This window comes from Colletotrichum karsti, assembly GCF_011947395.1.
Source record: "Colletotrichum karsti strain CkLH20 chromosome Unknown Scaffold49, whole genome shotgun sequence".
In the NCBI taxonomy this organism is placed as follows: domain Eukaryota; kingdom Fungi; phylum Ascomycota; class Sordariomycetes; order Glomerellales; family Glomerellaceae; genus Colletotrichum; species Colletotrichum karsti.
In genome coordinates, this window is record NW_024065949.1 from 204518 (window position 1) to 229177 (window position 24660).

At 51.6% G+C, this 24660-nt stretch overlaps 10 protein-coding genes across 10 annotated transcripts; 6 read left to right on the top strand and 4 right to left on the bottom strand.

Moving 5' to 3' along the window:
* Nucleotides 1–250: 250 nt before the first annotated feature.
* On the bottom strand, nucleotides 251–1923 carry CkaCkLH20_11593 (major facilitator superfamily transporter; the record flags this gene model as incomplete). Its single annotated transcript, XM_038894307.1, has 4 exons — nucleotides 251–444; nucleotides 503–929; nucleotides 998–1459; nucleotides 1531–1923. The coding sequence occupies 4 exons, from the start codon at nucleotides 1921–1923 to the stop codon at nucleotides 251–253; spliced, it is 1476 nt and encodes a 491-aa protein (XP_038740382.1).
* Nucleotides 1924–3130: 1207 nt separating this feature from the next.
* CkaCkLH20_11594 (homeobox and c2h2 transcription factor) lies at nucleotides 3131–5890 on the top strand (the record flags this gene model as incomplete). Its single annotated transcript, XM_038894308.1, has 3 exons — nucleotides 3131–4688; nucleotides 4752–5724; nucleotides 5785–5890. 3 exons carry the CDS (start codon nucleotides 3131–3133, stop codon nucleotides 5888–5890), a joined length of 2637 nt encoding a protein of 878 aa, XP_038740383.1.
* A 590-nt stretch (nucleotides 5891–6480) lies between these two features.
* Nucleotides 6481–7353, top strand: CkaCkLH20_11595 (uncharacterized protein; the record flags this gene model as incomplete). Its single annotated transcript, XM_038894309.1, has 1 exon — nucleotides 6481–7353. One exon carries the CDS (start codon nucleotides 6481–6483, stop codon nucleotides 7351–7353), a length of 873 nt encoding a protein of 290 aa, XP_038740384.1.
* Nucleotides 7354–9610: 2257 nt separating this feature from the next.
* Nucleotides 9611–10453, bottom strand: CkaCkLH20_11596 (enoyl-CoA hydratase/isomerase; the record flags this gene model as incomplete). The annotated part of the gene is made up of 1 exon (XM_038894310.1): nucleotides 9611–10453. The coding sequence occupies one exon, from the start codon at nucleotides 10451–10453 to the stop codon at nucleotides 9611–9613; it is 843 nt and encodes a 280-aa protein (XP_038740385.1).
* A 1256-nt stretch (nucleotides 10454–11709) lies between these two features.
* CkaCkLH20_11597 (uncharacterized protein) lies at nucleotides 11710–12891 on the top strand (the record flags this gene model as incomplete). The annotated part of the gene is made up of 2 exons (XM_038894311.1): nucleotides 11710–11808; nucleotides 11863–12891. 2 exons carry the CDS (start codon nucleotides 11710–11712, stop codon nucleotides 12889–12891), a joined length of 1128 nt encoding a protein of 375 aa, XP_038740386.1.
* Nucleotides 12892–13139: 248 nt separating this feature from the next.
* On the bottom strand, nucleotides 13140–14127 carry CkaCkLH20_11598 (putative short-chain dehydrogenase; the record flags this gene model as incomplete). Its single annotated transcript, XM_038894312.1, has 2 exons — nucleotides 13140–13843; nucleotides 13896–14127. The coding sequence occupies 2 exons, from the start codon at nucleotides 14125–14127 to the stop codon at nucleotides 13140–13142; spliced, it is 936 nt and encodes a 311-aa protein (XP_038740387.1).
* A 1883-nt stretch (nucleotides 14128–16010) lies between these two features.
* CkaCkLH20_11599 (GDSL-like Lipase/Acylhydrolase) lies at nucleotides 16011–16809 on the top strand (the record flags this gene model as incomplete). Its single annotated transcript, XM_038894313.1, has 2 exons — nucleotides 16011–16403; nucleotides 16456–16809. The coding sequence occupies 2 exons, from the start codon at nucleotides 16011–16013 to the stop codon at nucleotides 16807–16809; spliced, it is 747 nt and encodes a 248-aa protein (XP_038740388.1).
* Nucleotides 16810–17333: 524 nt separating this feature from the next.
* Nucleotides 17334–18398, top strand: CkaCkLH20_11600 (oxidoreductase; the record flags this gene model as incomplete). The annotated part of the gene is made up of 1 exon (XM_038894314.1): nucleotides 17334–18398. One exon carries the CDS (start codon nucleotides 17334–17336, stop codon nucleotides 18396–18398), a length of 1065 nt encoding a protein of 354 aa, XP_038740389.1.
* A 268-nt stretch (nucleotides 18399–18666) lies between these two features.
* CkaCkLH20_11601 (cytochrome p450) lies at nucleotides 18667–20541 on the bottom strand (the record flags this gene model as incomplete). The annotated part of the gene is made up of 5 exons (XM_038894315.1): nucleotides 18667–19085; nucleotides 19195–19779; nucleotides 19836–20004; nucleotides 20068–20187; nucleotides 20242–20541. The coding sequence occupies 5 exons, from the start codon at nucleotides 20539–20541 to the stop codon at nucleotides 18667–18669; spliced, it is 1593 nt and encodes a 530-aa protein (XP_038740390.1).
* A 2780-nt stretch (nucleotides 20542–23321) lies between these two features.
* Nucleotides 23322–23768, top strand: CkaCkLH20_11602 (uncharacterized protein; the record flags this gene model as incomplete). Its single annotated transcript, XM_038894316.1, has 1 exon — nucleotides 23322–23768. One exon carries the CDS (start codon nucleotides 23322–23324, stop codon nucleotides 23766–23768), a length of 447 nt encoding a protein of 148 aa, XP_038740391.1.
* Nucleotides 23769–24660: the final 892 nt, after the last annotated feature.

The following is a 24660-nucleotide window of genomic DNA, read 5'->3' on the forward strand; positions in this document are numbered from 1 at the left end:
TGCAATGGGTCAGAAGAACAACTTAGAAGGTCCAAATGTTTCTCAACTACTTTGAAGATTAAATTTCGCTTACTGTATGCTACCCAGATCCATTTCATGTAATCGCTATGTTCACCTTCCATACATGCAGCAGTAAGCGGGTATATTGCTGTCCATCCGTGCTGTGCTGCTCCTGTCCATGTCGTTGGTCGTGATTATCTGTATCACGAGGTACTCAGGACCTGATCTAAAAGCTGCGTTGGCACCTCCTTCAGACTTCCTCGCCGGAGTTCTTCTTGTCTTTTCGCGACTCGATCATGACAACGCAAAATACGGCAACCGTCGACCCAAATACAAAGAGTGCGGTGATCGTACTGAACCAACCAACACCAATGCCATTAATCGCGGGAAGACACACCGCTGTGCCGACTGCCGCAATGACATAGCGAAAGAAATAGTTGCCAGCTGGCGCACGAACGGGTCAGTATCCTCCTTACAACTTCAACTGGGTTCTCGTGCTCACCTATCACTTCTGCGCTTCTGCCCTTGTAGACATCAAGACAATAAGTGTTGAGGCTGGGGAAGCAAATGGTCTGCGCGAACCCTTGAACGAACATGCAGATTACTGGCAGCGGAATGCCGCCCTTTTCCTTCTCAATAGCCCATCCATATATCAGGATAGCGCTGGGAATGACGAAGCCCATTGCCACATATGAGCTACGAAGACGGTCTTCAGGTAAGCGTTTACCTCTGCGCTTGATCCAAGCTTTCACGGTATGGTCTGCATATCGCCCTCCGCAGTATGTGCCGGTGAAGAAACCAATTCCCGGCGCGAGGAAGAACAGGCCAGACTGCAGGGGGGACGTCAGGTGGAATCGTGGGTTGATGACGTATCGGATGGGGGTCAAGAGAGATTGCATGTTCCAGACGAGGGCGGATGCAGCGACGGCCTACGATCATCGAATTAGAACAAATTTCATGGCAAGCCATTCCAAAACAACACAAGATACAGCCTTACCGCGACAAAGAGCTTCGGAACTCGGAGCAGGGCAAGTACGCGGAAGGGATTTGTCCAGTCCCAGACCCGACCAACCTTGGTCCTGAAGTCAAGACCTGCCAGCTCTGCCGAGCGCAGTTGATGACTTGTTTCGGGGAGGACTAAGACAGCGAGTACCGCCGTGAGACCGCCTAAGGCTGATTGGAACCAGAAAAGCGCTCTCCAGCTATGGAAGGTGACAATGACACCTCCGATGAAGGGCCCGAATGATTGACCGATGAGAGTGCCATTCAAAAACCAAGCCAATGCGGTTCCTCGCTCAGTTGGCTTGTAGATGTCACTGATGCAACTCGATCCAAGCACCAGGTACGCCGTTCCCGTAAAAGCTGACAGCAATCTAAACACATAGAACGCCGCAAGGTTAGGGGCCAGCGCAGTCCCTACTGAGAAGGCAAAAAATCCAGAGGCAGACAATATGCAGGGCTGTTGTTCATTCGTGATGATCAGTGGAAAAGGTCTTTTCGGATCGAAAAATGTGAAATAAGAGAACTCACCCATTTGCGACCGTAAACTTGGCTAATTGGACCCCAGAACAGGGTGCTGATGCCCATGAACACCGTGTAGATGGCATTGCTGACGTTGATGATGCTTCCGGAAGTCTGAAACTCGGCAGCGATTTCGGGAATTGCAGCCAAGAGCAGCAAAGATGAGACCGTAGATGAGATACCGCCACACGCTACGACAGCAGTGATGAGCCTCTTGCGGCTCGGTCTAAACTTGGCGTAGATGGCGTCGGTGTCTTGGCGGCTCAAGTTGGCGTCCTCGGTTGGCGGTGGGACGATGTGGGCACTCTTTTCCGCGTTCGACGTCGTTAAACTCAAGTCATTGCTTTCATCTCCAAGCCGTTGTGGCTTCTCGTCGTCTTTGTCGAGCTGATCTTGAGGCATGTTTCGAGCTTGTCTGACGGTGACAAGCACTAGGGGATGGAGTTGTCATTCAAGCGTTAGTATTGAGGAATTGTTACATCAGGAAATGTTCGGTACAAGTTTTTTTTTTTTTTGGCCCAGCCTGCAATTGAACTCAGGCTCCAAACTACCCAGCAGGGTTATCCGGCGTCAAGTTCGCCATGGTTGATCCACCAGATGTCGGGTAAAAGAGCCAATGCCCCGTATTCCCCATGCTTACCATTCCGACGTCGGTGACTGGATTTACGATCGCCGAAATATCAATGCGATGCTGCAGCGAGTCGTACTCCCCGCATTCTTGGCCAGGCATTCCACGGACCAGATAGGAAGCTCCAGTCGTCATCTCGGCCGGAACTTCTTCCCCGTGGGTGTTGACCACGAATGACCAGAAGCATCGGGCATCTTCCGTGAGCCTAGACGAACCGATTGACCGATTTTGCTGACATAATTGGCCTTTTTTCGCGGTTATCCGTCCTCCGAGATCGGTGGGCCCGAAAGTTGGCGCTCGGTCGCCGAGCCAAGTTCCCGACGTCGGCAATGGCTGGGGCTTCCGTTAGACATATTTGCCGGGTTCGGCTCCGGTTGGCCGGACTTCGGGCTGTTGCCGATTGCCATCATTGAAATAGTCCAAGTGTTAAGGTCTGCTTTCTTCTACTTTGTCGTTCTTTCCTCCTATGGCTCGGCTCATGAGGGTGTCTGTGGTGCCCCAGTTCGTGTTCGATTCCTCGGATCTCCCGCGGAGCTTAGGTACATGTAGGTAAAGACATGAATTAAAATAATGCGCACTGCAGTCGGTCTCCCCTGAGAGGCTGTGCAGTATGAAATCCGGGAAGCCCGATTATCTTGTGCTATAATTTTCTCGAGATACTGACGATGCGCCTGATCCTGAGTAGTTATCTCAATCCGTCTGACAACTTGCCAGCGTCACATGAACATGAGTCAAACTCGACGACATGCTTGTGATGGATGGGTGTGAGTTTAGTCGGTCTAGCATGTACCGGCCCGCGAACCGGAAGACACTCCGACTCAAGTGGGGCTACACGCCGGTAGAATGAGTCTAGGCTGCCCCGGTCATTGATAGCATCGCATCGGTTCAACTATTATCCAACTCTCAGCACTTAGTTGGGGTGGAATTGTGCTGCACTTGTCAGCTGCAACTACCAAAGCACTTACACAACTCAACTGAACAATGGACAAGGGTTCAAATGCAGCCAATGACAGCAACGCCCGCGACGTTGACGACTTCACCGCGCTCGAATTCCAGTATCTGACTTCCCAATTAACAAATCCATCCAATCTCGACATCTCCGGAATTGGCCAAGGAGACTCCTTTCTTCAAGATCTTCAGAATCTCGACGCGGATGAGTTGCTTCGTAATGCAAGCCTGTCATCGCATGATGAAAGTGCGTTTGCTTTGGACCCAGCCGTAACCGGAGATTCCAGCCAAGACAGTAGTCAGATCGGGGTGCCGGGAAACAACACAAGTCTCGATGATGCGAGTCTGTTCCTGTTCTCAGAGGCTCTTGGTGATGGGGAGCCGATGGACCATCTCCCAGCCAGTGAGACCAACACCCTCGACCTGCGAAGTGCCACGCCTTCGCAGATGGCCACACCACCCAAGATCGGCACGCGTTTCTCCTCAAAGTCTCTCCGACTCCTCAAGACATGGCTATCGAACAACATGCACCACCCATACCCAAGCACAGCCGACATGGAATTGCTGGAAAGGCAGACCGGCCTCAGCCGACAGCAAATCACCAACTGGCTAGCCAACACACGCAGACGGAACAGATTCAAGGTACCGCCCAAACGACCACCCTCACCAGCCATCACGTCGGCATCATCACGCCCAATCAACATCAACAGCAACAGTCTGTCGCAGGGGTTTGGCGAAATGAACCCCATGCAACGATGGCAGGTATCGCCACCCGAACACGAGCCTGCTTCAGCATCTGCTATTGCCCACGCCGTACACGGTCTCCCTCCGGGGTCCGAACTTCCTGCCGACCGATCCTTAACGGATAGTGCTCCCACAAGATCACTCTACAACGCCTCATCAGCAAGCAGTGCAGGGACGTCTCACTCCAGCCGAAGCTCCATGAACTCGGCATACTCTCACAACTCCCGCTCATCGCTGCGATCTGCTGATCCCCTCGGGAAGACTGCGATGAAGCGCAGGAGACGACGTGGGGTCGCGTCACGGCCTGAGAGGAAAAACCAAGCAACGCTCTGGCAAACTCCAAACATGTACCAGTGTACGTTTTGTACGGAGACTTTCAAAACCAAGCACAACTGGCAACGCCACGAGAAATCACTCCATTTGTCGTTGGAGAGATGGGAGTGCACGCCAACGGGGCCGACGGTTGCCGACGCAAGCGGGCAGTTAGTATGCGTCTTCTGCGGAGATGCAAACCCGGACAAGGACCACCTGGAGCAGCACAACTACTCGGCGTGTAAAGAACGAATGCCCGAAGATCGAACGTTTTACCGAAAGGACCATCTGCAGCAGCATCTCAAGTTAGTCCACGACGCGAAGTTTCTGAGGTGGCCGATGGGAGAATGGAAACATGAGAACGAGATGATCAGATCACGCTGTGGGTTCTGTGCCTTGGTCATGGGTTCGTGGTCTGACAGGATCGACCATATTGCCGAGCACTTCAAAGACGGCAAGACGATGGAGGAGTGGCATGGTGATTGGGGCTTTGACGACCACGTACTGACAATGGTCGAGAACTCCATGGCACCATGTATGTTTCTGACCCCACTCAAATAATGTGACACGAACCATGCTGACATCAATACTCTCACAGACATGATACACATGGAGCGGTACTCGCCGTGGCCCTTTACAACAAAGCAAGGTGTTCCAGAAACACCACCGAACGCATATGAGCTGATCAAGGTTGAGGTGGATCATTTTGCCTCGGATTATCAAAGCTTGAATGACCGTATGCCGACGAATGCAGAACTGCTGTACGAGAGTTGCTGCATCATCTTCGGCACAGAACCCGTATCGCTCTCTAAGCGTCCCGCGACTCCAGCGAGCTCTTGGTTGCGAGACCTCCTGATGTCGTCCGACGTCATCGTGAAGCAAGCCCGTGTACGGCCGTTGAAGACGGCGAGAAAGTCTCGAATCACATATCTATGCATCAATGGCAAAGCCGACATCTTCGATCAATGCACCCTAGAAGAGCAGCTGCAGAGCTATGTCGACATATCAAAGCTCATCGAGCCGGAGATTTCTGATGCGGACCTCCAGCGCGAGGCGTGCAGCATTGTCGAACGACTCGAAGCGACGTCGATGAAGCCATCTGAGACATTTACCAGCTTTCTCCACGGTCTCATAAACGAATCAACGCATTGGCTTACGGCGTTTCGCCAGCGAGCAGAACTCCCACCCTCTCAATCCGCCGAGGCCCCGACCCTGGACATCAGCAACCAGGACTTTCTGAGAACTTCCATCACGGATCCAGCCGGCAACTCATATCCCACTGGGATGGAAAGCTCTTCTCTTGTGAATTCCCCCAGTGGTGGTTCGAATAATCCGACCGACATCGGTCCGGGCAATCTCGGAGCAAACGGCGTTGGGTCTGGTCTCGACCCGGAGATGCCAGGATCATCAACCCGGACCACATTTTTTGTCAACGAGGAAAATTGTTACAGACGCCTTGCCCTGAGCTTGAAGAGGTTTGTGAAAATCACGACATCGTCGCGCAATCCTAACAGGCACATCCCCTCGGATGCCGAGCTTCAACACCAAGCAAGATGGATTTCCTTTGAAGAGTGAGTATCTCTTGGCATTGTATCTCTTTGTGTGTCCTGTCTAATGGTTCGCGCTCTTAGTGACGACCCATGGAATACCACCCCCGCCGACTCGCCTCAGTGGCTCCGAGAATTTAAGCGGGAGATGGGAATCTTGGAGGAAGACGCGATCCAGACATCAGGTTGATGGAAGAGCATTTTCCCACGCGATGTTACTATCCAATGATGAGTAGATTTCAGAAGTTGGGATCGTTCAAGTCATTCTATCCAATGCAGGCCCCTGCAAGTAATGTAATTATCGAGCCTAATTAGTGCGTTTCTGAACAAGATATCAGCGATTTTTCGAAGTTTTCGGTGAAGTAACAGAATCAAGACGTGCAGTTTCACACAGCCAAGGCGCAGTTAGAGTAAGGGTGCGTGTAAGGCGTAGGGAGTGGTTGACATGATTATTATGGGTCAAGCTCATGCGCCCTTCGGAGAAGACTAACACGATCGATATCCACCTTACGCCGTCGCCTTAGGGCGTGTATCTAGCAACATATACACGCCGTTGTCCCTCGCATTTAAAGATTTCGCGACATGCTGCAGCAAACCAAAAAGAAGAAGTACTTGGCCTTCAATGCGGTTAATCCCGTGCCATAGTCTTCATTTCACTGCCGCCTACTACAAGTTGGAATAACACCATCCCGGTTTCACACCCATTGAGTTGAAAGACAAAGTTACTCCGACAGACGTGCATTAGTCAAAACCCATCACCCAGAAATACCGATCGAAAGGATGCGAGTTGGGTTCCTCGGCCTCGGGGTCATGGGGACGCCAATGGCCCTGAACCTCGCTCGGAAATTCCCCCTCACCGTCTGGAACCGAAGCGCCTCGAAATATCCAGCCTTGACGCAAGCTGGAGCAGCAATCGGCGAGACGCCAGCGAAAGTAGTCGAGAGGTCTGATGTCATCTTCGCTATGCTCTTCGACGGCCCGGCCTTGACTTCAATATTCAACGAAGATTTCAGAACGGCGCTACGAGGCAAGACTCTCGTGAGCACTGCATCGATACCGGTGGACATCAGCAAGTATGTTGCAGAACAGGTCCAAAAGGCAGGTGGCGACTACATCGAGATGCCGGTGAGCGGCAGCAAGATTCCGGCGGAGCAAGGCCGACTTGTGGGTCTCATGGCCGGAGATCCGGCAGTCGCAGAGCGGATCCGACCATATGTGGGGCCGCTCACTGCCGCAGCCATCTACTGCGGCCCGATCGGCTTCGGTCTCAAGACGAAATATGCTGTCAACCTCTACCTCAACAATATGACGGCGGCCCTTGCAGAATCTTTCAGTCTGGCACAAGCTCAGGGCCTCAATCTCGAAGCATTTGGACAGGTCCTTGACGCTGGCCCAATGGCGTCTCCGTACAGCAAAATCAAGGTCGCCAAGATCTTGAATAACGACTGGTCCCCTCAGGCAGCGGTGAAGGATTGTTACAACAGCACAAAGCTGATAGTGGAAGCTGCAGAGAACGCTGGTGTACGGGCGCCATATGCTGACCTATGCCGATCGGTGTATAAGGAAGCGTCGGAATCTGGGTTGGACGAGGAGGACATGATCGCCGTTTACAAAGTCTTCCAAAGAAAACCCCCAAATTCATCAGAGTCATAATACATGTTACATTGCATTGAATTCGTAACATAGCTCACACATAACCTGCTTTATAATGCCTCTACCTCACGGCAGGTTGCGGCCAGATATCCTGGGTTTCAATGATCTAACACAGAGATGAATTGCTGTGGGACTGGTCAGATGCAAAGTACTCTTGAGTTTTGGTATTTGATAACAGAGTGGAGGAATTGAGTGCTAAATAATTTCCGCTAACGCCGACGCTCCAAGCACCATAATGATATGCTGCATTTTCCAACGATGGTAACATGATTTTGGTGGACTCGGCCTCCGATATCTTTCACCTTCTCCAACCCGGTAACTCTGCTTCGGAAGTAGGCGTCTTTGGCAGATGTTCTTCCTCCATTGCGATTTGAATGGGAAGCATCAAGGATATCTCGCTTCCTGCTACGCTCAGCGTGACTTGCAGAGCATACGTCCTCGAGATGAGACATGAATGAAAGGTTGGCGGGAAAACGTGTGTCGAAGTCGGCAATCTGAAGTCCGCAGACACCGAAGTAGTATACCATTGAGGCTCAAGTCTCTCATCCAACTCTCCATCTCCCAGCTCTGTCGATTCCAACGGCTTTCCAATTTTCCATGATGTGTACTCCACCGCCTCCCACATAACCCGAGTCGAAAGGCTGAATGGCTCCCGACTTGACCCCACGTTTGGCAGGCTTTTCATCGTTTTCGAGCTGAACCACGTATGTGCAACAAGCTTGAACGAGCTCAAGGTGACTTCTGGTGGCGTGATATTTGGAGTAGAGGGCTCGAATGTCATATCGACTCGGAATGAGGACGCATCTGCATCATGGCCGTCTCTGCTAAGGTGGAAAGCCGGCGGCTGAGCCGCAATTGCCGTGACTTTTCCTAGTGGAGGAGAGAAAATGCTTTTGCGTACCACCTTCGACTGACTCAACTTGTAGTGTAAGTCGTGGTTGTCGATACTCAGCGGGGGATCCTCTGGACAGGATGAAAGCAGATTGATTTGATGCTCGGCTTCCAGTAGAGCAACGGACTTTTCCTCAACTCGTAAGACTGTCTTGTAAAGCACTTTAGCTTTGACATGGTAGCGGATTCCAAGGAGGAGAGGAGCCATGTCGTCCTTCTGCCAGCTCGTCAGGCTCGATGGCAAGCGCAAATGGCTGTCCCTTATCCCGTCCGACTCAACTTCGTGAGCGCAAGCAGCGTCCGTTAAGTGACTGGGCATGATGAATCGGAACGGAATTTTGTATGTTGACCCCTTTCTGAAAACTCTGGGCTCAGGATGCACCGACTCTGGCAGTGGCATGTCGACTTTGAGAAGTAGTTGTGATACAGTCTTCGACGCATATACGTCGTCGGTGCGGACTCCTGCTTTTCCCTGCAGACTGATCTGAATATCGCTATATTTTGTCTCTTGGTGCGGGTTGATGATCACAGATCCTGCGATCAGTGCACCGGAGGTGTAGACCTTTGACGTGTAGTGGTTATCGATGACGATTTCCATCTCTTTCATCTTTGATCCCATCCCAGCAGACTTTGCCATCGATGAGACATGGGCGGTGATGTTCTCCATCACTTGGCTGGGGCAGAGACCACATGCCAAGCTGGATCTTATTGGGCTGGATGTGCTGCCGCTTCGTGACATGGTTCGGAAGCTGTTCTCCCAGGATGGTGATATATGGTCTCAGATTCGATTGGTTAACTGTAAAAACATGAACAGTCGGTGTTAAGAAGAAAGAGAAGGGTATTAAAGGCCAAAGATCGTGCTGGGCCTGGTGTCGCCAGACAAAGATAAAGCTCATCTCAGAGTCATATTGGACACAGAACTCCCGCTGAGAACGCCAAATCCCGAGACCTTGTATAGGCGGAAGGGTAAACCATTAAGCTTGCAAGTCCGCGAAGGCAGGGATCGGAGCAGTTCCGAAACTGGCTGACAACCATGATACGATTACAAACATACTCATTTACACCCCGTCTTGAGTCAACAGCGGTGTTCAATTTGGTAGAAAAGTCTCGCGCGCATCATGGAGCGCTCTATGGAGCTCGACGGCATTGGACGCCCTTACCGAGTACATGTAAGTGTCATTCTTCGCCCTACACTAGCCGAGACTTGATTTGCTGAATCCACCGAGCTTCTCAAACCCCAGAAGCAATCTGCGACATCGGCACTCGCCAATGAGCGTCAAGACCGGCACGATGAAGGATTATGCCGAGGCCAGTGCCGACGCAAACCACATCGTCACTCCGATTACCCCGATCGCTCCGATAGCCTTCAAATTTTCGACTCCTCAAAGCTTCCATGCCGTCCGACACCGCTGCTGAATCGTGCCGCACCCCGGACACTCTCCGTGCTAATGACCTTGATTCCATGATCAAATTCGTGACTCAGTGCGTCTTCAAACGACGAGGCGTTGTAGGCGGAATAGTAACAGCTCGCGCGGTCCGTATTCATACATGCCTGGGGAAACGCCAATAATTGTCTGGCAATCTTGGTGGCTTCTTCCAGCGCTTTCCCTTTAGGAACGACGCGATTCGCAAGGCCCATTTGCAGCGCCTCCGGAGCACCCACAGGCCGGCCGGTGAGAATCATGTCGAGAGCCCGGCCGAGCCCCACGATGGCCTGAAGCCGGACGGTCCCACCATCGATGAGCGGGACTCCGAAGCGCCGGCAGAACACGCCGAACACAGCGTCTTCCTCCGCCACGCGCATGTCGCCCAGGAGGGATAATTCGAGACCGCCGGCGACAGCATGCCCCGATACGGCGCTGATGACGGGCTTCTTGATTTGCATCCGCGAAGGCCCTATGGGACCGATGTTACGTCCATTGACACGGTGGGACTCGTCCATTATTGGGCCTTTGTAGCTTGTTCCAGACGGATCATGAAACTTGGCGACTTCGTGGAGGTCGAATCCCGCTGAAAAGGTCCCATTCGCTCCGTGGAAGACGCAGACCTTTTGAGTCTCATCTTCCTCAAAAGACAGAAAGGCATCCGTGAGTTTGCGACCAGTTGCCCCGTCAATTGCGTTGCGGCGGTGTTCGCGGTTTATGGTGATGGTGGTGATGCCTTCCGGCGTCTTGGACACCAGCACCGCATTGGGTTCTTGGTCTGTCATAATGAGATAGAAGGTATCGCCGCGACGTTGAGAAACTTGGATGCTAATGGGAAATGTCTCCATCTACGCTGAAGAGCAGGCGGCCTTTTTAGGACTGCTGTACCGGAGTCGTCGGTGAGGCTTACCGAGGCACGCCTCCAGTTACCATTTCCCCGCCTTCTGAGCTCCCCGCATCGCCAAGTGCCAACCTTCGTATGTATGGGGTTTTTTGAGTGACACCACGAAACCCGTGATGTATTCGATACTAGGAACCAAGTGCAAACATAAAGCTTTAATTGGGATTGAGTACATCTGAGGGCGAAAGCGGTAGCACCGCGTATCTGCTATCAACCTTCAGCCAGCCAGGCGTCCAACTACAGCCTGCCGAGGTGCAAAGCAGCGAAGCACTGCGCACAACTTTTCATTTCTCAATTTCTCGAATGGTGGGAGGCATCGCGCAGGTTTTACTCAATCGGCCAGGTGTAGAGAATTATCCCGTTGCGTTCTCGGGAATTATGTTTCCTCGGAAATAGATGAAGTCCTCGGGAGTGGGGCGTCTCGGGAGTTGGCTTCGTCGGGAGTTTGTGGTGTATGAAGCAAGTTCTATTTATCGCTTCTTCTGTTGCATGGTTTGAACATGACAAATAGCTTGCTCAGTATCTTGAGTTCCTCATCGGAATCAAACGGTTTCTCAATTCTGTTCTGTGCATTTCGTTGTCTTTAGGCATAGGATCGGATAGATAACCTTGGAATGGTCGCGCTAAATGAACAGAAGTCGCCCCTCTAACACGCAGTGATGTCACTTGATTTGGAGTGGCACTGGAATATCCTCGGACGCAAGATGTTCTGATAGCTCTTATTAATTGAGCAGAATTCAATCAACTACAACCTTGCCGTCTATTTTATATGTGGTTTGCGCAACAAAAACAGAAACAGAACCTAGATGTCGTTCAGGCGTATGGCGTCACAAGCGACTTGATGACGCGATGTTGATACTCCGCTCATTCCATTCATCCCAAGTCGACTGGTATTTCTCAAACATCTCCAATGCCGTCCGTTGGAACAATAACTACAAGTCAGATTCTCTGATGAATATTTGGCAAGAGGAAATATCCGACAGTCACAATTATTGTCGACAATAAACCAACCGAGACAGTTGTGTGACGGGTGAGTTTTCCGCGGACAATCCGTCAGTCGCTGGCTTGGTGGCCAATCAGAAACCTCTGTGCGACGAAGGCATTCCCCCGCATCCTTATCAGGATCAACACAAGAGACAACTGAAGACATCCGAACTCCTCCTTAACAAGAACATCAAGGTCCTCTCATCAACACACGTCGCCATGCTAGAAATTCATTGCTCCGGAACTCCCTATGAGGTGAGAAGTCGGCGAATACCACCGGACATAACTCACTAATACTGACTCTTGTAGATTGGCCGAAAACATGGCTTGGAGGCCCGAGACCGTGTTCACGGCTCTTTGGCCTTCTACGGCGGTCTCTTCAAGACGACCTGCAACTTGGACTGGCCAAGCGTGTGCGAGGAAGCATCGAAGTACGTGGCAACGTTGGAACGGTTGTGCCCGAAGTACTTTGGGGAGATTCGAGGGATCGCCGAGGGTGCCGAGGTTGGACTACTGGACGTTGTCGCTCTCAACGTGAGAACCGAGATCAACTTTGGGCTCTTCACCAAGCAACCTTCGCTGCCTATCCAGAGCGATGGCTGCACCAGCTTGGCTGTGAGGACGACAAAGGAGGGGTCGTGGCTGGCTCAGAACTGGGATTGGATGGTTGAGCAGAGTCCGAATCTCATCGCTTGCCACATCGCGCAAGATGGGCTACCCAAGATATCCATGATCACCGAGGCAGGTATCATTGGTAAGATTGGCTTTAACAGCGCCGGGGTAGGTGTGTGTCTCAACGCGATCCGGGCTTACGGCGTTGACCACACAAAACTCCCAATTCACCTCGCCCTACGCACCGTCCTGGAGTCCGGTTCTAAAGAAGAGGGAATCGACCGGCTCACCAAGACGGGTGTGGCCGGAAGTGGGCACATTCTTGTAGCAGACTCGACCGGAGGGACAGGACTCGAATGCACAAGCAAGGGCATCTTGAAAATCCCCATGGATAGCCAGGGCCTGGTTGTCCACTCGAACCACTTGCTCTTGGAACATCCCGGTGTGGTCGAGCCACCGTGGCTTCAGGACTCTCGCGAAAGAGTTGTTAGGCTGAGGGAACTTGCCGAGAAGCACCTCTCAGAGGGAAACGATGTCAACACGCCTGAATTGTTTGATCTGTTCAAAGATCAAAAGGGTTACCCAGGAGCCATCAACCGACACCAAGTACAAGACTGCAAGACGCAGACATTGTTCAATATTATCATGCATCTGCCAGAAAAGCGAGCGACTGTCACATTTGGCCGTCCGACGGAGGATGGTGAGCAGATACAGTTCAGCCTTTAGCGTACCCGTAGTTAGGCAGTGTCAAAGCACACATCTTCGAAGGATAATTGTCTTCAACTACCTAATAGAGTTGGTAAAGTATTACAAGACATCTTACTTTGAAAATGAAGGCATCACCACCTGCCTCTAAGTATGGGGCACTGCGTCTCCATGTCGAAACGACACGAAGTCATACCCAAGTCCGCGTCCTTAGCACGAGGCCTTTCTCGTCTTACGCCAACGAATAACCAACTGGCATGGCTTGCCGTTCAAGCAAGGCTTTGCAAAATTTTCTTGCTCTCAGCGTAGTCAGAGGTGCCATTCTCCGGGTCTGCATCCTCCGCAGTCGTCTTGCAAACGGTACCAGCGTTGTACTTGCCGTTCGGCCCATCCACACCCGCGAAGTCTCTCTTATCATTGGCCTTCAGCATATTCTCCGCAGCCTCAGGCAGCCAGCCGTTGATGAAGTCGCCATGCGTGCAGTAAGACGATCCGCAAGCCAACTCCAGAGGCGCAGGGCCGTCCCAACCATCAGGCAGCACGCTCCTCAAATCATACCGGATGCTGAATCTCAGCTGCGGCATTCTCTTCATTCCCAGAGGGCAGCGGTTCTCAGGCTTGAAGGTCTTGGTCCAGTGCTGCGTTCCGGAATACGTCGACTCGAGAGTCTCTTCGTTGACGCAATCGTGGAAGAGGAGGATGGTCTGAAGGTGGGCCGGGCAGCCCTTTGTCGGGAACTCAGCTGCGTCTTTTCCGTCGTTAGTGCCCTGACCGCCGTGGTCGCAGAACCACTGGATTCCGGCTAGAGGCTCGACGTCGTCTTGCTTGGTGGCCGAGGCGTTGCCCACGACAGCCTTATAGTTCTGGGGAATGGCGACTTCGGCGGCGTTGATCTGGACATAGTACGCGCTGAAGCGGAACATCGGAGCTCGGAAGGCACCGGTCTCGTTTCTGTAGTAGAGGGTTGGGACCCCTTCTCAAGTCAGAATTAAAAATACTAAGAGTAGAATTTTGAAGTAGCTCACAGTAAGAAGAGTAGTCGTTGGGGTTTTCCGCAGTAGAGCAACCCGCCTGGAGCTCCTTGGAGGTCGTGGTGTTCACGGTGACGGCGTCGGACCCAAAGAACGTATGCATGTGGCTCGCATATTGACCGGGAACGACAACAGGATCAATATTCTTGAGCATGAACCGGTCCACGTTAACCACAGTGTAAGCGCTGACTGCGCTGGCGCAGAGAAGAAGGTTAAGAAATCCCATCTTAATAGACGTGCAAGAAGAAAGGCAAAGGGCACAAGTTGCTGTTCCACGATTTATGTGGCAGGTGAGAAGATATGGATATGATGAAGGAATGGAACGGCGCAAAGAGACCACTGTTGAAAAGAATGACGGGAAGACTGAACGAGAGCCAAAGTTGCCTATAGAACGAAGCAACTGAGTCGAAGATGGATGCACGTTATAAGTCGAACCAACAGGTTGGGTTTATTGCCCCTATTCGGCAAGTCATTGGATCGTGGAGCAATCCGACATGTCGGGATGGGTTCTCTATCAACAACAGCAAGGGTCCTCGACCACCTTTCCGGGATAGGGATTGCCAAGCATGCAAACGCCGTTCCTGAATTCTTGCAATCGATCCTAGCGTCACTCGAAAGTCTTGGAGATCTCTGGTGAAACTGAAAAATACATGCAGCCATTAAGCGCTGCAACTCCCTTCAATTTCGATTGTACGGGCGCTTACAGGGCCTCGACGGTGAGGGTTGCACGGCATACCCACCGGGACGGCAGAGGCGATCCACACCCGTTGATCTCCGCTAAGTGAGCATGCCCTCATCGAGCATCCTGGTCGATAAAGCCATGCAGCGTTGCGAGTGAGGGCATGTCGTTGTGGTTAAAATGTCAACTTACACGGCAGTTGATCAGGGTTCCAATTGAGACTGCTCACTTCTAAATACAGAACTCAACTTGACCTGGGCAGCTACTGTTGATGAAACCAGACCTTCGCGATTCAAAGAGTGCCAATGTCTGCTCGCAACACTGACCTTACGACAGATAGAAACTCAATCCATCTGAAAGGAACAATGCGATATTGTTGATGATCTTTGCATTGTTGGGAAGCTTGCGCGTTGAGTGTCCACCTTTCGAAGGAGATATTTCAAGAGGGGAGATTTCATCTCTTTCACCAAAGCGTCTAATGTCAACGTTGCTACGCGTGTCCCTCAATGTCATGACCACAGCATTGAAGGCGACTTCGTTCCCGAAAACACCAAAGGAAACAGAAAGGGCAACAGAATGCGGGCTCAATAAACTCCAAACACCGGCGCCAAATAAGATTATCAACGACAGGACCGGCGTGGGGTCCCGTTCCACCCCTGCTGGGTGTGGTTCGGCTTCGTCTGAAAAGCCGACGAACATGCCCCGGCGGCCCGGCAGGTTAGTTGCTGCAAAGCGGCGAAAACGGCGATGATCGCTGAGGCTCACCGGAATACCCACACTCTCGTCTGATTTCACAGAGTGACCAACGGAGCTGTCCGTGTTGGGGGCGGGAACTCCGCCGGGAAGCACAAGCCTTACATCTGGCTCGGCTCAAAGATATGGCGGATGAAACACCTCGATGTTTTCGCATTACCTTTCTGCCACAATCTCCCAAATCGTCCGGAATGGAAAGCGTTGACATCACGTCTTCCATTCTCCTTTCCTCCGTTCGGCATTTGAAAGAAGGGCGAAGGCGGGAATTGCGGGGCCCAGCGTCTGCCGACATTAACCGTCTGGGGTCTCGCGTATGGCGAGGCATGTTTTCAGCTGAGCTGATGTGACTCGGCCGAATGGGGGACAAATGAGTGGTGGACTATCACGACTTCGAGCCCGCGAGGACCAAATCTAGGATTTCTCGTCATTCGCAGTCTAGGTACCAGGGCCGGCAAGCTTCGTAAACGCCCAATTGTAACAGGCTACGTAAGGCCGAACAGCGGGAGACGGCACGAAAAGACCACCGGTAACAATGTTAGAGTCCTATGACGAGTGGCGTTGCTCCTCAAAAGCTATAAGTAAGGGCGGCGAGCATCGTGAATATCGACTTTCCCCAAGCGCACCCATCCGACTCAGAATCACGCGTTTGACCTGTCAGAAGAAACCCCATCAGCATCATGAAGTCAGCCACCATCGCCTTCTTGGCCGCTCTTGCTGCCGACCTCATTTCCGGTAACCCCGTGACCAGAGCAGCGAAGTCGCCTTACTTCTTCCTCATCGGAGACTCCACCGTCGCCGTTAACGGCGGCTGGGGCAACGGCTTCCTCTCTTACCTCAAAGACCCAGCCGAGGGTGAGAATAGAGGCAAGAGCGGCTCGACTACGGTATCTTGGAAGTCAAACGGCCGCTGGGCTTCTCTTCTCGAGGGCATCAACGACACCAAGGCCGACTATGAGCCCATTGTCACGGTGCAGTTCGGCCACAACGACCAAAAGAGTTTGACGCTGGATGAGTTTAGAGCGAACCTGGTGGACATCGCCGCCGAGCTGAAAGAGGCTGGAGCGACGCCGGTGAGTTGAAAGTGATTTCTCGCGAGAGGAAGGGAAGCTGACTCTGGGCTAGATTTTCATCACCTCACTCACCCGCCGCACATTCGAGGACGGTGAAGTCGTGCAGAACCTCTACGACTGGCGCGGTAAGACCATTGCCGCTGCCAAGGAGAGCGGGATCAAGTGGCTTGATCTCAATATCGCCAGTACCAACTACGTCAACGCTATCGGGGAAGAAAACTCGACCGCGTACAACCTTGACGGCGATGACCGGACTCACTTGAGCCCCGCGGGTGAGATCGTCTTCGGGCGGATGGTTGTAGACTTGCTTCTGGAAAAGAGGACGGACTTGGAGCAGTATTTCGAGGCGGACGAGGAGATCAGTGAGGCCATTGCTAACGGCGAGTTTACTACCGGCGGCTTGTAAGGTGGTGCGTCCAGAGATAGGTTAAAGTAGGACAATTAGTCTTAGTGAAGGGTTAGGATCACAACATAAAACCAAAAAGGGTATCAATGTTTAATTTCTTATACATACTTTCGAAAACATTCGTCGTTGTCACTGTCTAAATTGCGGCGCATGATCTATCTCCCACCTAGGTGAAGAGACTATGTCAATGATTGCAAGGCAGATCGTACAACGTATTAAGAATGACTCCGTCTTTTGTTTACCGCGGACTCAGAACACACCGGGATGAAGGGCTGAGGGCTTGTAGAACCCGAGTCCATGGTTGTGGTGCGCCATGTGGAACGATGTTAAGGGTAGCTATCCCGATCAGGAAGGTCGTCAATGATCAGCGGGCGGGATGTCGCGATAATAGACAATCAACGAAATGAGGAGGCTGGACCCGTGTAACCCCCGCATTGGCCACGAGGAAAATGAAAACAAATCGCGTTCCGTGACATTTCCTCCTTCACTTGAGGATTGACGGAATCATTTGCGCACCCGTCAACATGTTGAGGCGCTTGTTCCTAACCGGTATCGCGGCATTCACCGCAGCTTCGCCGCTCAAAACGAAAATCGGAATCCCTTCGCGTCATCTCAATCTAACTTGGGAGATCGTCCCGACCGGAAGTCAGCAGCAATTTCGCGGTCTTTCCCCAGTCTCCGACAAGATCGCTTGGGTCTCGGGCACCAATGGAACCGTCCTCCGCACCACAGATGGCGGCGCATCGTGGACCGTAGTTGGACCTTCACTTGCTGCAGAAGATGCCGAGCTGCAGTTCCGCGACGTCCACGCCTTCTCTGCTGAGAAAGCCGTGATTCTTTCAATTGGCGAGGGGACAGACTCACGCGTCTACATCACCTCTGATGGCGGTGCCACCTGGGCTCAGAAATTTGCGAACGAAGAACCTGCGGCGTTCTACAACTGCGTCGACTTCGAGGATGAGAACAGGGGCATTGCAGTCAGCGACCCAGTCGACGGCAAGTTTCGACTAATCGAGACGCTGGATGCAGGAGAAACATGGAACATCGTCGACTCGAGCGGCATGGCGCCAGCTTTGGAGGGAGAGTTTGGATTCGCCGCTAGCGGCACTTGCATTTCAACGGCAGCTGGGCGGTGGTATCTGGCATCTGGTGGTGTCGATCCCGGACGAGTCTTTCGTAGTCCTGATGGTCACAGCTGGGACGCCTCAAACAGCACGATTGCGGGTGGCGCGGCAGCTGGAGTCTTTTCGGTGCGTTTCAGAGATGAGGTTCATGGCATTGCAGTGGGCGGTGACTTCCGTGTGGTCAACGGATCGGCGTACACTTCGGCATGGTCCGAGGACGGCGGGGTGACATGGACGGCATCGGAGGTATTCCCGGGCGGGTACAGGTCCGGGTCATCGTGGGCGCCGGGCTTGTGTGGGGTTGCAGTTGCTGTCGGGCCGTCGGGGTCGGATATCACGGTTGATGGTGGCCGTACATGGAAGACATTTGACACTGGCTCATTCGACAGCGTCGAGTGTCTTGGAGGGCGTGTTTGCTGGGCGTCAGGATCAGGCGGAAGAGTCGGGAGGCTCTCTCTGAAATGAAGATAATTTGCATTATTTTGGGAACCGTCTTTCTTCAAGAATACGCCCAGACAAGTACCTCCGTAGGAAAGATGTTCAACTAATTAGACGGGCATTTCTCAGTCTACCTTCCGCTTGTATGACTATCTATTTTGTATATAACGAGTAAGAAGTAAGATTATTGTCCAAATCTTCTGAGGAAATGCGACGCCTAGGTTTCTGATCTGCAACACAATCTGACTCCAATGCGCAGCCTAGCGACTCTCTTTCCAAAACACATGGATCTCCTCTAAATTTCAATCTCTGGCGTCCTCGACCTGTACTGGATGAGTGTCTCGGGGTTCGGAACAAACCTGCTTTTGACGGCGCTTCCTGGTTTCAACCCAACGATATCCCAGTCATACTTGAGCAGCAGGTGGATGAGAGCAATCTTGATCTCGTTGCTGGCGAAGAATCGACCAGGACAAGCATGTTTTCCGTGGCCGAAGCTCAAGAACTCTGGCGATGTACTGACGAACTGCCACTTGTTCTCTTGACCAGGTTCGTCCCGCATCCGCAAGAATCGATATCCGTCGAACTCATCGGCGTTGGATCCAAAGACATCTGGATCGCGCATGTGAAATGTCGGGATCGTGATGTGTGAACCCTTTGGTATGAATGTTCCGTCTGACAATGTCACATCGGCTTCAGCGTAGCGGTTCATCATGTCTATTTGGTATCAGCCGCTTGTCGCCAAGATGTCATGCAAAACGTTGTGCAATGGGAAGGATTGAAAACGGAAGTTACAGGAAAGGGATCGAAATGGGTTTGAACTGACTTGGCCCAAGAATGTTGAGACGCTGACTCTCCTTCATACAGCTGTCCATGAGCTTCAACTTGTAGAGACTTGTCTTCTTCCAGCCCCCATCTTCGTTGTAAACTCGGACGATTTCCTCGCGGAGTAAGCCGATATAAGCTGGGTTCGAGATTAAGTCGTACATCGTCGCAGTAAGAACAGTTGAGGTGGTGTGGATTGCTGCCACCGTGAGGAAGAGTTGCCCGGAAACGACGTCGAATGGTCTGCCTTGCCGCACATCATCAAGCCAAGATAGAGAATCCTGCGGCTTCACCACCTCGGCGCGACTAGCTCGGCGATATGCCAACTCTGGCTCGATGATATCCCTGGCTTGGCGGATGAGCTGTCGTAGATAGATGAGCTCGGGGAGAAAGTAGCAAACAATACGACGCATGAACACCGGCCAGGCACGGAGCGCCGCCTGAGATCTCATCATGACGACCGTGAACCGGATCGAAGTATCTATCCAGTCCTGGCGGTGGCAAAGACGCTCGCCTAAGAAGACCAAAGCCGAAAGACGGGCTGCGATGTTCGTCGATGCCATGATGAACTTTGTTTGCTTCCAGTCTGAGTCTAGTGTGAGCATCTCAATGACCTGGACGAAGGATTTGCTGGGATCGAACCTTTGCTCTGTGGAAGACTCTCAGCCACCACCAAAGCGCACTCTTGAGATAAAGAGGCAGTCATTCCACCGAGAGCTTGATTGAGATTCTTCCTGATCGTATCCTGAATGATATCGCCTTCTACTCCCGTGTGAATCACGTCGAGGCCTGGGTACTGGACCAGTGCTTGCTGTGTGCCAGACGTGGCATCAGTGAAGGAATCGACGAATGGTGAGTGGTGCCTTGGACTTACGCGCTCGATGAACCCGCGGAATGAGAGCCGGGAATCGTTTCGTATCTCATTGCAATATTCTTTCGGCAAAACAATACACGGACCGAATGAAGAAAGAATCTGGAAAGGGCGTCCTTCGGTCTAAAGATATCAGAAACGTCGTTTTGCATTTTAGTGTCAAGCCACCTGACGTACCACTCGGTCTCCCTCCTTCAAGATTTCAATCGCGTCTTCGTCCCATCTCGCACGGGTCTTTGTACCAAACCAATCCCCGGATAGCTTACCTATCAATGGAAAACCGGGGTATGGAGTGTCGTCGCGAATGAAGTACCGAAGAAGAGTGTACAGCGCCGTTGCGCCAAACATGTACAAGAGGGTGGTGCCGGCCATCACCATAATTTCAGGCCAGATGAAGGTTTGCGAGGATGCCATCTGAAGCTCTGCTAGATCTCTGTCGCTGAGACCAACGTCCGTGTCTGTCGAGAAGTATTGCAAATGGAGATGGAATTGCAAATTTATATGTTTGGAAGACAAGCAGCATGCATACTGATCCCATGGTACTTGATGTTGAACCCGTATAACCGCCAGCTACATGGAAGATGACCCTGGAACATTGTCCGCGCTCCATGCCAAATCGGCGGGATAGACGCACTGCGCAGTGGTCCGCAAATGCCTTACCTGTCCGCTTGAGATGGCTTGGGACAGATGGGGTTACAGGGATACTCGTAACATGGGATACGAATCCGACGGCATGGCAGTTCCGCGCGGGGAACGATACATGAACCTTGAGATGACTATTTGCCTTGCTTGATTGGTTGCAAGCTCGGGGTACCTGAGCAGGTCTGCCTTACGCTGTCGGCTTTGTAAGATCGTTGCGTTCCCGACGGGCACGGGAACAGTTCTTCGTCCGAACGACTCCCTGAGCGACAGTGCCTGGCACTGACTGTGAGAGAATAAATTAAATGAGTTCGGATGTTGTGAAATGTGTTGACATGTAACAAGCATTAACAAAACCCTCTTTTGGGAAGGCCCAGACTTCCATGCACTTTTTGTGTTTGGAATGGGGTGTAGGGGCTTAAGGGCAGACGTGTCTAAGGAGCCCAGGTACATCCATTCTAATATATACGACAAGAGTAATAAGCATCTCAGGGTAAGATGGAACCAAAGGAAGAGCTCATCGCAGAGTGGGGTATACGATATACGGGTGAGACTTATCTACAGCTAGTTATCCATATCGAATGCTTTACAAGGAATTGCGGAGCCAGCAAGTCTGCAGCAGTTATTAATTCAAGAAGCACGGGTGTTGTATACAAAGACTTAAGACTGAAATAGGGTCTCTGCTTGCTAGCCGGGTGGTTTACCATGCATATTGTGTATAAGAAACTGGCAGGTTGATGAGGACCTCAACATTTGGTGTGACAGGCCTGCTTTCAAAATTTACAGGTAACATCTGGCGCCAGTAGCCTTCCAATCCTCTGAAATTAGTATCCGTTCCGATTCCCGTCTCTTATGGGTCATGGTCTATTGCAGCGTGCAGCAAAGGGGTTTGTACTAGACCGTTCCGACTCGCCGACTGGGTAGCAATACCATCTGAGAATTCTAGCGACATGTCCCACAAGGCGCATAGGGCGCAGCATTCAAAGCATGGATTGCTTGGGGCAGTGCATGGAACTGAAGCATCCCGGCTGATATGAAGCTTAGCGAAATCTCGTTTTCGGGTTTGAAAGCCTCCGGCTGAGTGTTCACAACGCGAGCGACTTCACCGCAGATCTTACGGTTATTTCGGCGACTGAGATGGTGAAATCCTGAGGTGTGCTTCATCGGCAGAAATTGAAAACGTGAACTGCTGCCGATCACAGCGAATCTGCTAGTATGGATGCGCTTTTCTTGTCTCGGCTTGGATCGCCTGCTGTGATACAAAGCGACAGCTCCCCTATGGTGTACGTGTGCAGTAACTTGAAAGTAAACCCTGATATTTGCAGATAACAACTCAGCAAAACTGACATTGACAATTCATAGATGTGCACATTGCTTGCGGTTACCCAAGACTTTTGGAAGCAAAGACTTGCGCGAGAACTTCCTTACAGAAACACAGTTTTCAGCGGATCTGTTGTTGTTACATGTATTGTTTAACGCCGGTATGTCCTCGCATGAGGCAAAGGGCGAGTGGGGATGTAAAAATTGGGCAGGACATAGACTTGTGATGAGGATACACGCAATGATTGACATCGAGTCGCGTTCTTCAAAGGGGATTAGGTAATGCTGTAAACGAATGCTTACTTATAGGTTTGAGAAGGGATTCAATGACAAGATGCAGTGGTCGAAATAGAAAGAGAGAGACTTCGAACACAGATAATATCAAAGAAACCCGGATGATGTACCATCTCACAGAGTTTGACGCTGGCTGTCTCCGGATCTCGAGGGACAGCAAGGTGTCTATCAGTCTCGTTGTCTACAAACAAACCTTGAATGTTGCTGATTAAGGTGCTGTATTCCCAGACGTAGAACAGCGCAACGGAAACATACTTTAAATCACGAGTAGAACAGAAAAGTCTTCTCGTACAACACCTGTTTTTGGGGTCCCAAAGGCCTCATACCTCAGACCAAGCACTTACAATCCACGATTCGTTGTGTCATTTCAGAGTTCATGAACATGTTGACAGCAGTAGCGGCTCAGGAAATGGACGATTGAGTCGAACTTGCCTACTCTCACGTCTTTACACCTGGTCGCATCCCTGAACCTCCTTCCTTCCTCCGGAAGCAAAGAGGAAGGAAGTCCGACGGACCATGGGGTCCGGGTACTATGTCCTGGAAGGCAAGTAGTACCTGGAGCTCAGTTGAAAATGGAGGAAAGTTCGTCTTACAAGCTTGTAACAGAGGGAAAGGTCATTCGTGCTTGAGATATCTAAGGTAGGTAACATCAACTGACGCTTTCCGTTACTGATTCAATGGCACCCCACCGAGGTTGCCCAAAACTTGAATTTCCTTGCTTGAAAGGCAAGACTTACGGATCTCGAAACGAATTCAAGAACCAAAGAAAGTGCAACGGATCCCATGGACCTCGTCTGTCAGAGGGGTATTTGAGGCGACGCTCCCTCCCATGCTGGAGACCGAAAACTTCCCAAGAACACCAACCCCCACAACGCGCCATCAAAACAAAGCACACCTTTCTGCAGCCATATATCGAAGTATTCAAGAACCGGCCTTTCGCAGTATTGATTGCAGTAAGAGCTCATCGTCATTGAAGAAAGGATCATACTGACAATCTTACAGACATGGCCGACCAGACTCCCACCGTGTCTCTATTCCTTTATGATCACCTCGGTCAGAAGGAGAACATTTACCAGGCAGTTTATGGCTCCAGGAACCCGCCCGATGACGTCAGATCGAATCACCAGTTCAAGGCCGCCACGTACTTTGCCGAGAGTGATATGCTTGTTGGAAAGATATTCGGAGCTCTTCACAACCGGGAGGCGCGTGGAACCCCCGTTTACGGCAGAATGATAACCGGGCTGAAGCAAGGCGAGGTGCGCAAACTGTGGAGAGAACGTTACAAGCAGCGTGGATATGAAATTTTCGAGGTCGACGTTTACACCTTGTGCATGCACGGATCGGAAAAGATGTATGAGGCTTGGGTTTTCCTTCCTCTGGAGCCTCCTGAGCAGCCCCGGCATCAAGATGGATCGCCAAACATCACGGCAGCTGAGGGTCAGCAACAGTAAGCTTCTTTATCGACGGCTGCGCATCTTGATGGAATCCCCGACGTCACGGGAGTTGAGCGTCAACGGTAGAACTGTGGTGCATGGGAGTTGGTCTTTGGCAGACAACCGTCATGGAGGACATTCAGGGCGCTACACAATACAACGAAAACAACATCCGTGGACTTTCATGAAGGTTGAGGCCTCCTAATAGACTGGTACCACGAGCGTGCTCGTTTGGTGAGGGGGTCTTTGCGGAGGATCGCACGCCATCAAGAGCATCACTTTTAGACATGGCTTCGATACGCTTACAATAGTTACGAAGTTCAAAGTTTCCATCATTCGTTGCTTCGTTTCCAAGTGCCTTTTGACAATGATCCTCATTCCGATTCTCCTGTATCGTCTACAATTTCTACTTCTGTGATCTGCATGGTTGCTGAACTCACATATCCTCACCGTTGTCGTTGCTGCTGTCCCTTTTGTCGTCGTCGTTTATTCTACTAGTGTCTCTTTTGGTAATATCTCTGTAATGACGGGAGTCTTCCAGCCACTAAATTCCTCCGGCCGGTTCACTATCTTCCCCCGCGGACATGGGATAGCGACGGTTTGATGTTGCCAAGAACTGCGAGTCCGAACAAGCATGTTTGATTGGCGACTGTTGGGGCAGCTGCCGTCCTTTCTACAAGACCGCCGAGCTTGATGCAACGTCCGCTGCCGGCTTTTGCAGAGCGTAGAATAAGCAGCGAATGAGGCACGCCCATGCAAGGCCCAAATGTTCTGCGTGGTGTCGAAATGCTGGTACGGCTCAATAGTCTGGTCGAAGATCGACATCTCGGTTGACAGGGCCGCAACTTCAGTGCAACGTCAAACTCCCCCCGCACCTGTCGACGGAATACCTACGTTTCTTATAAGAACT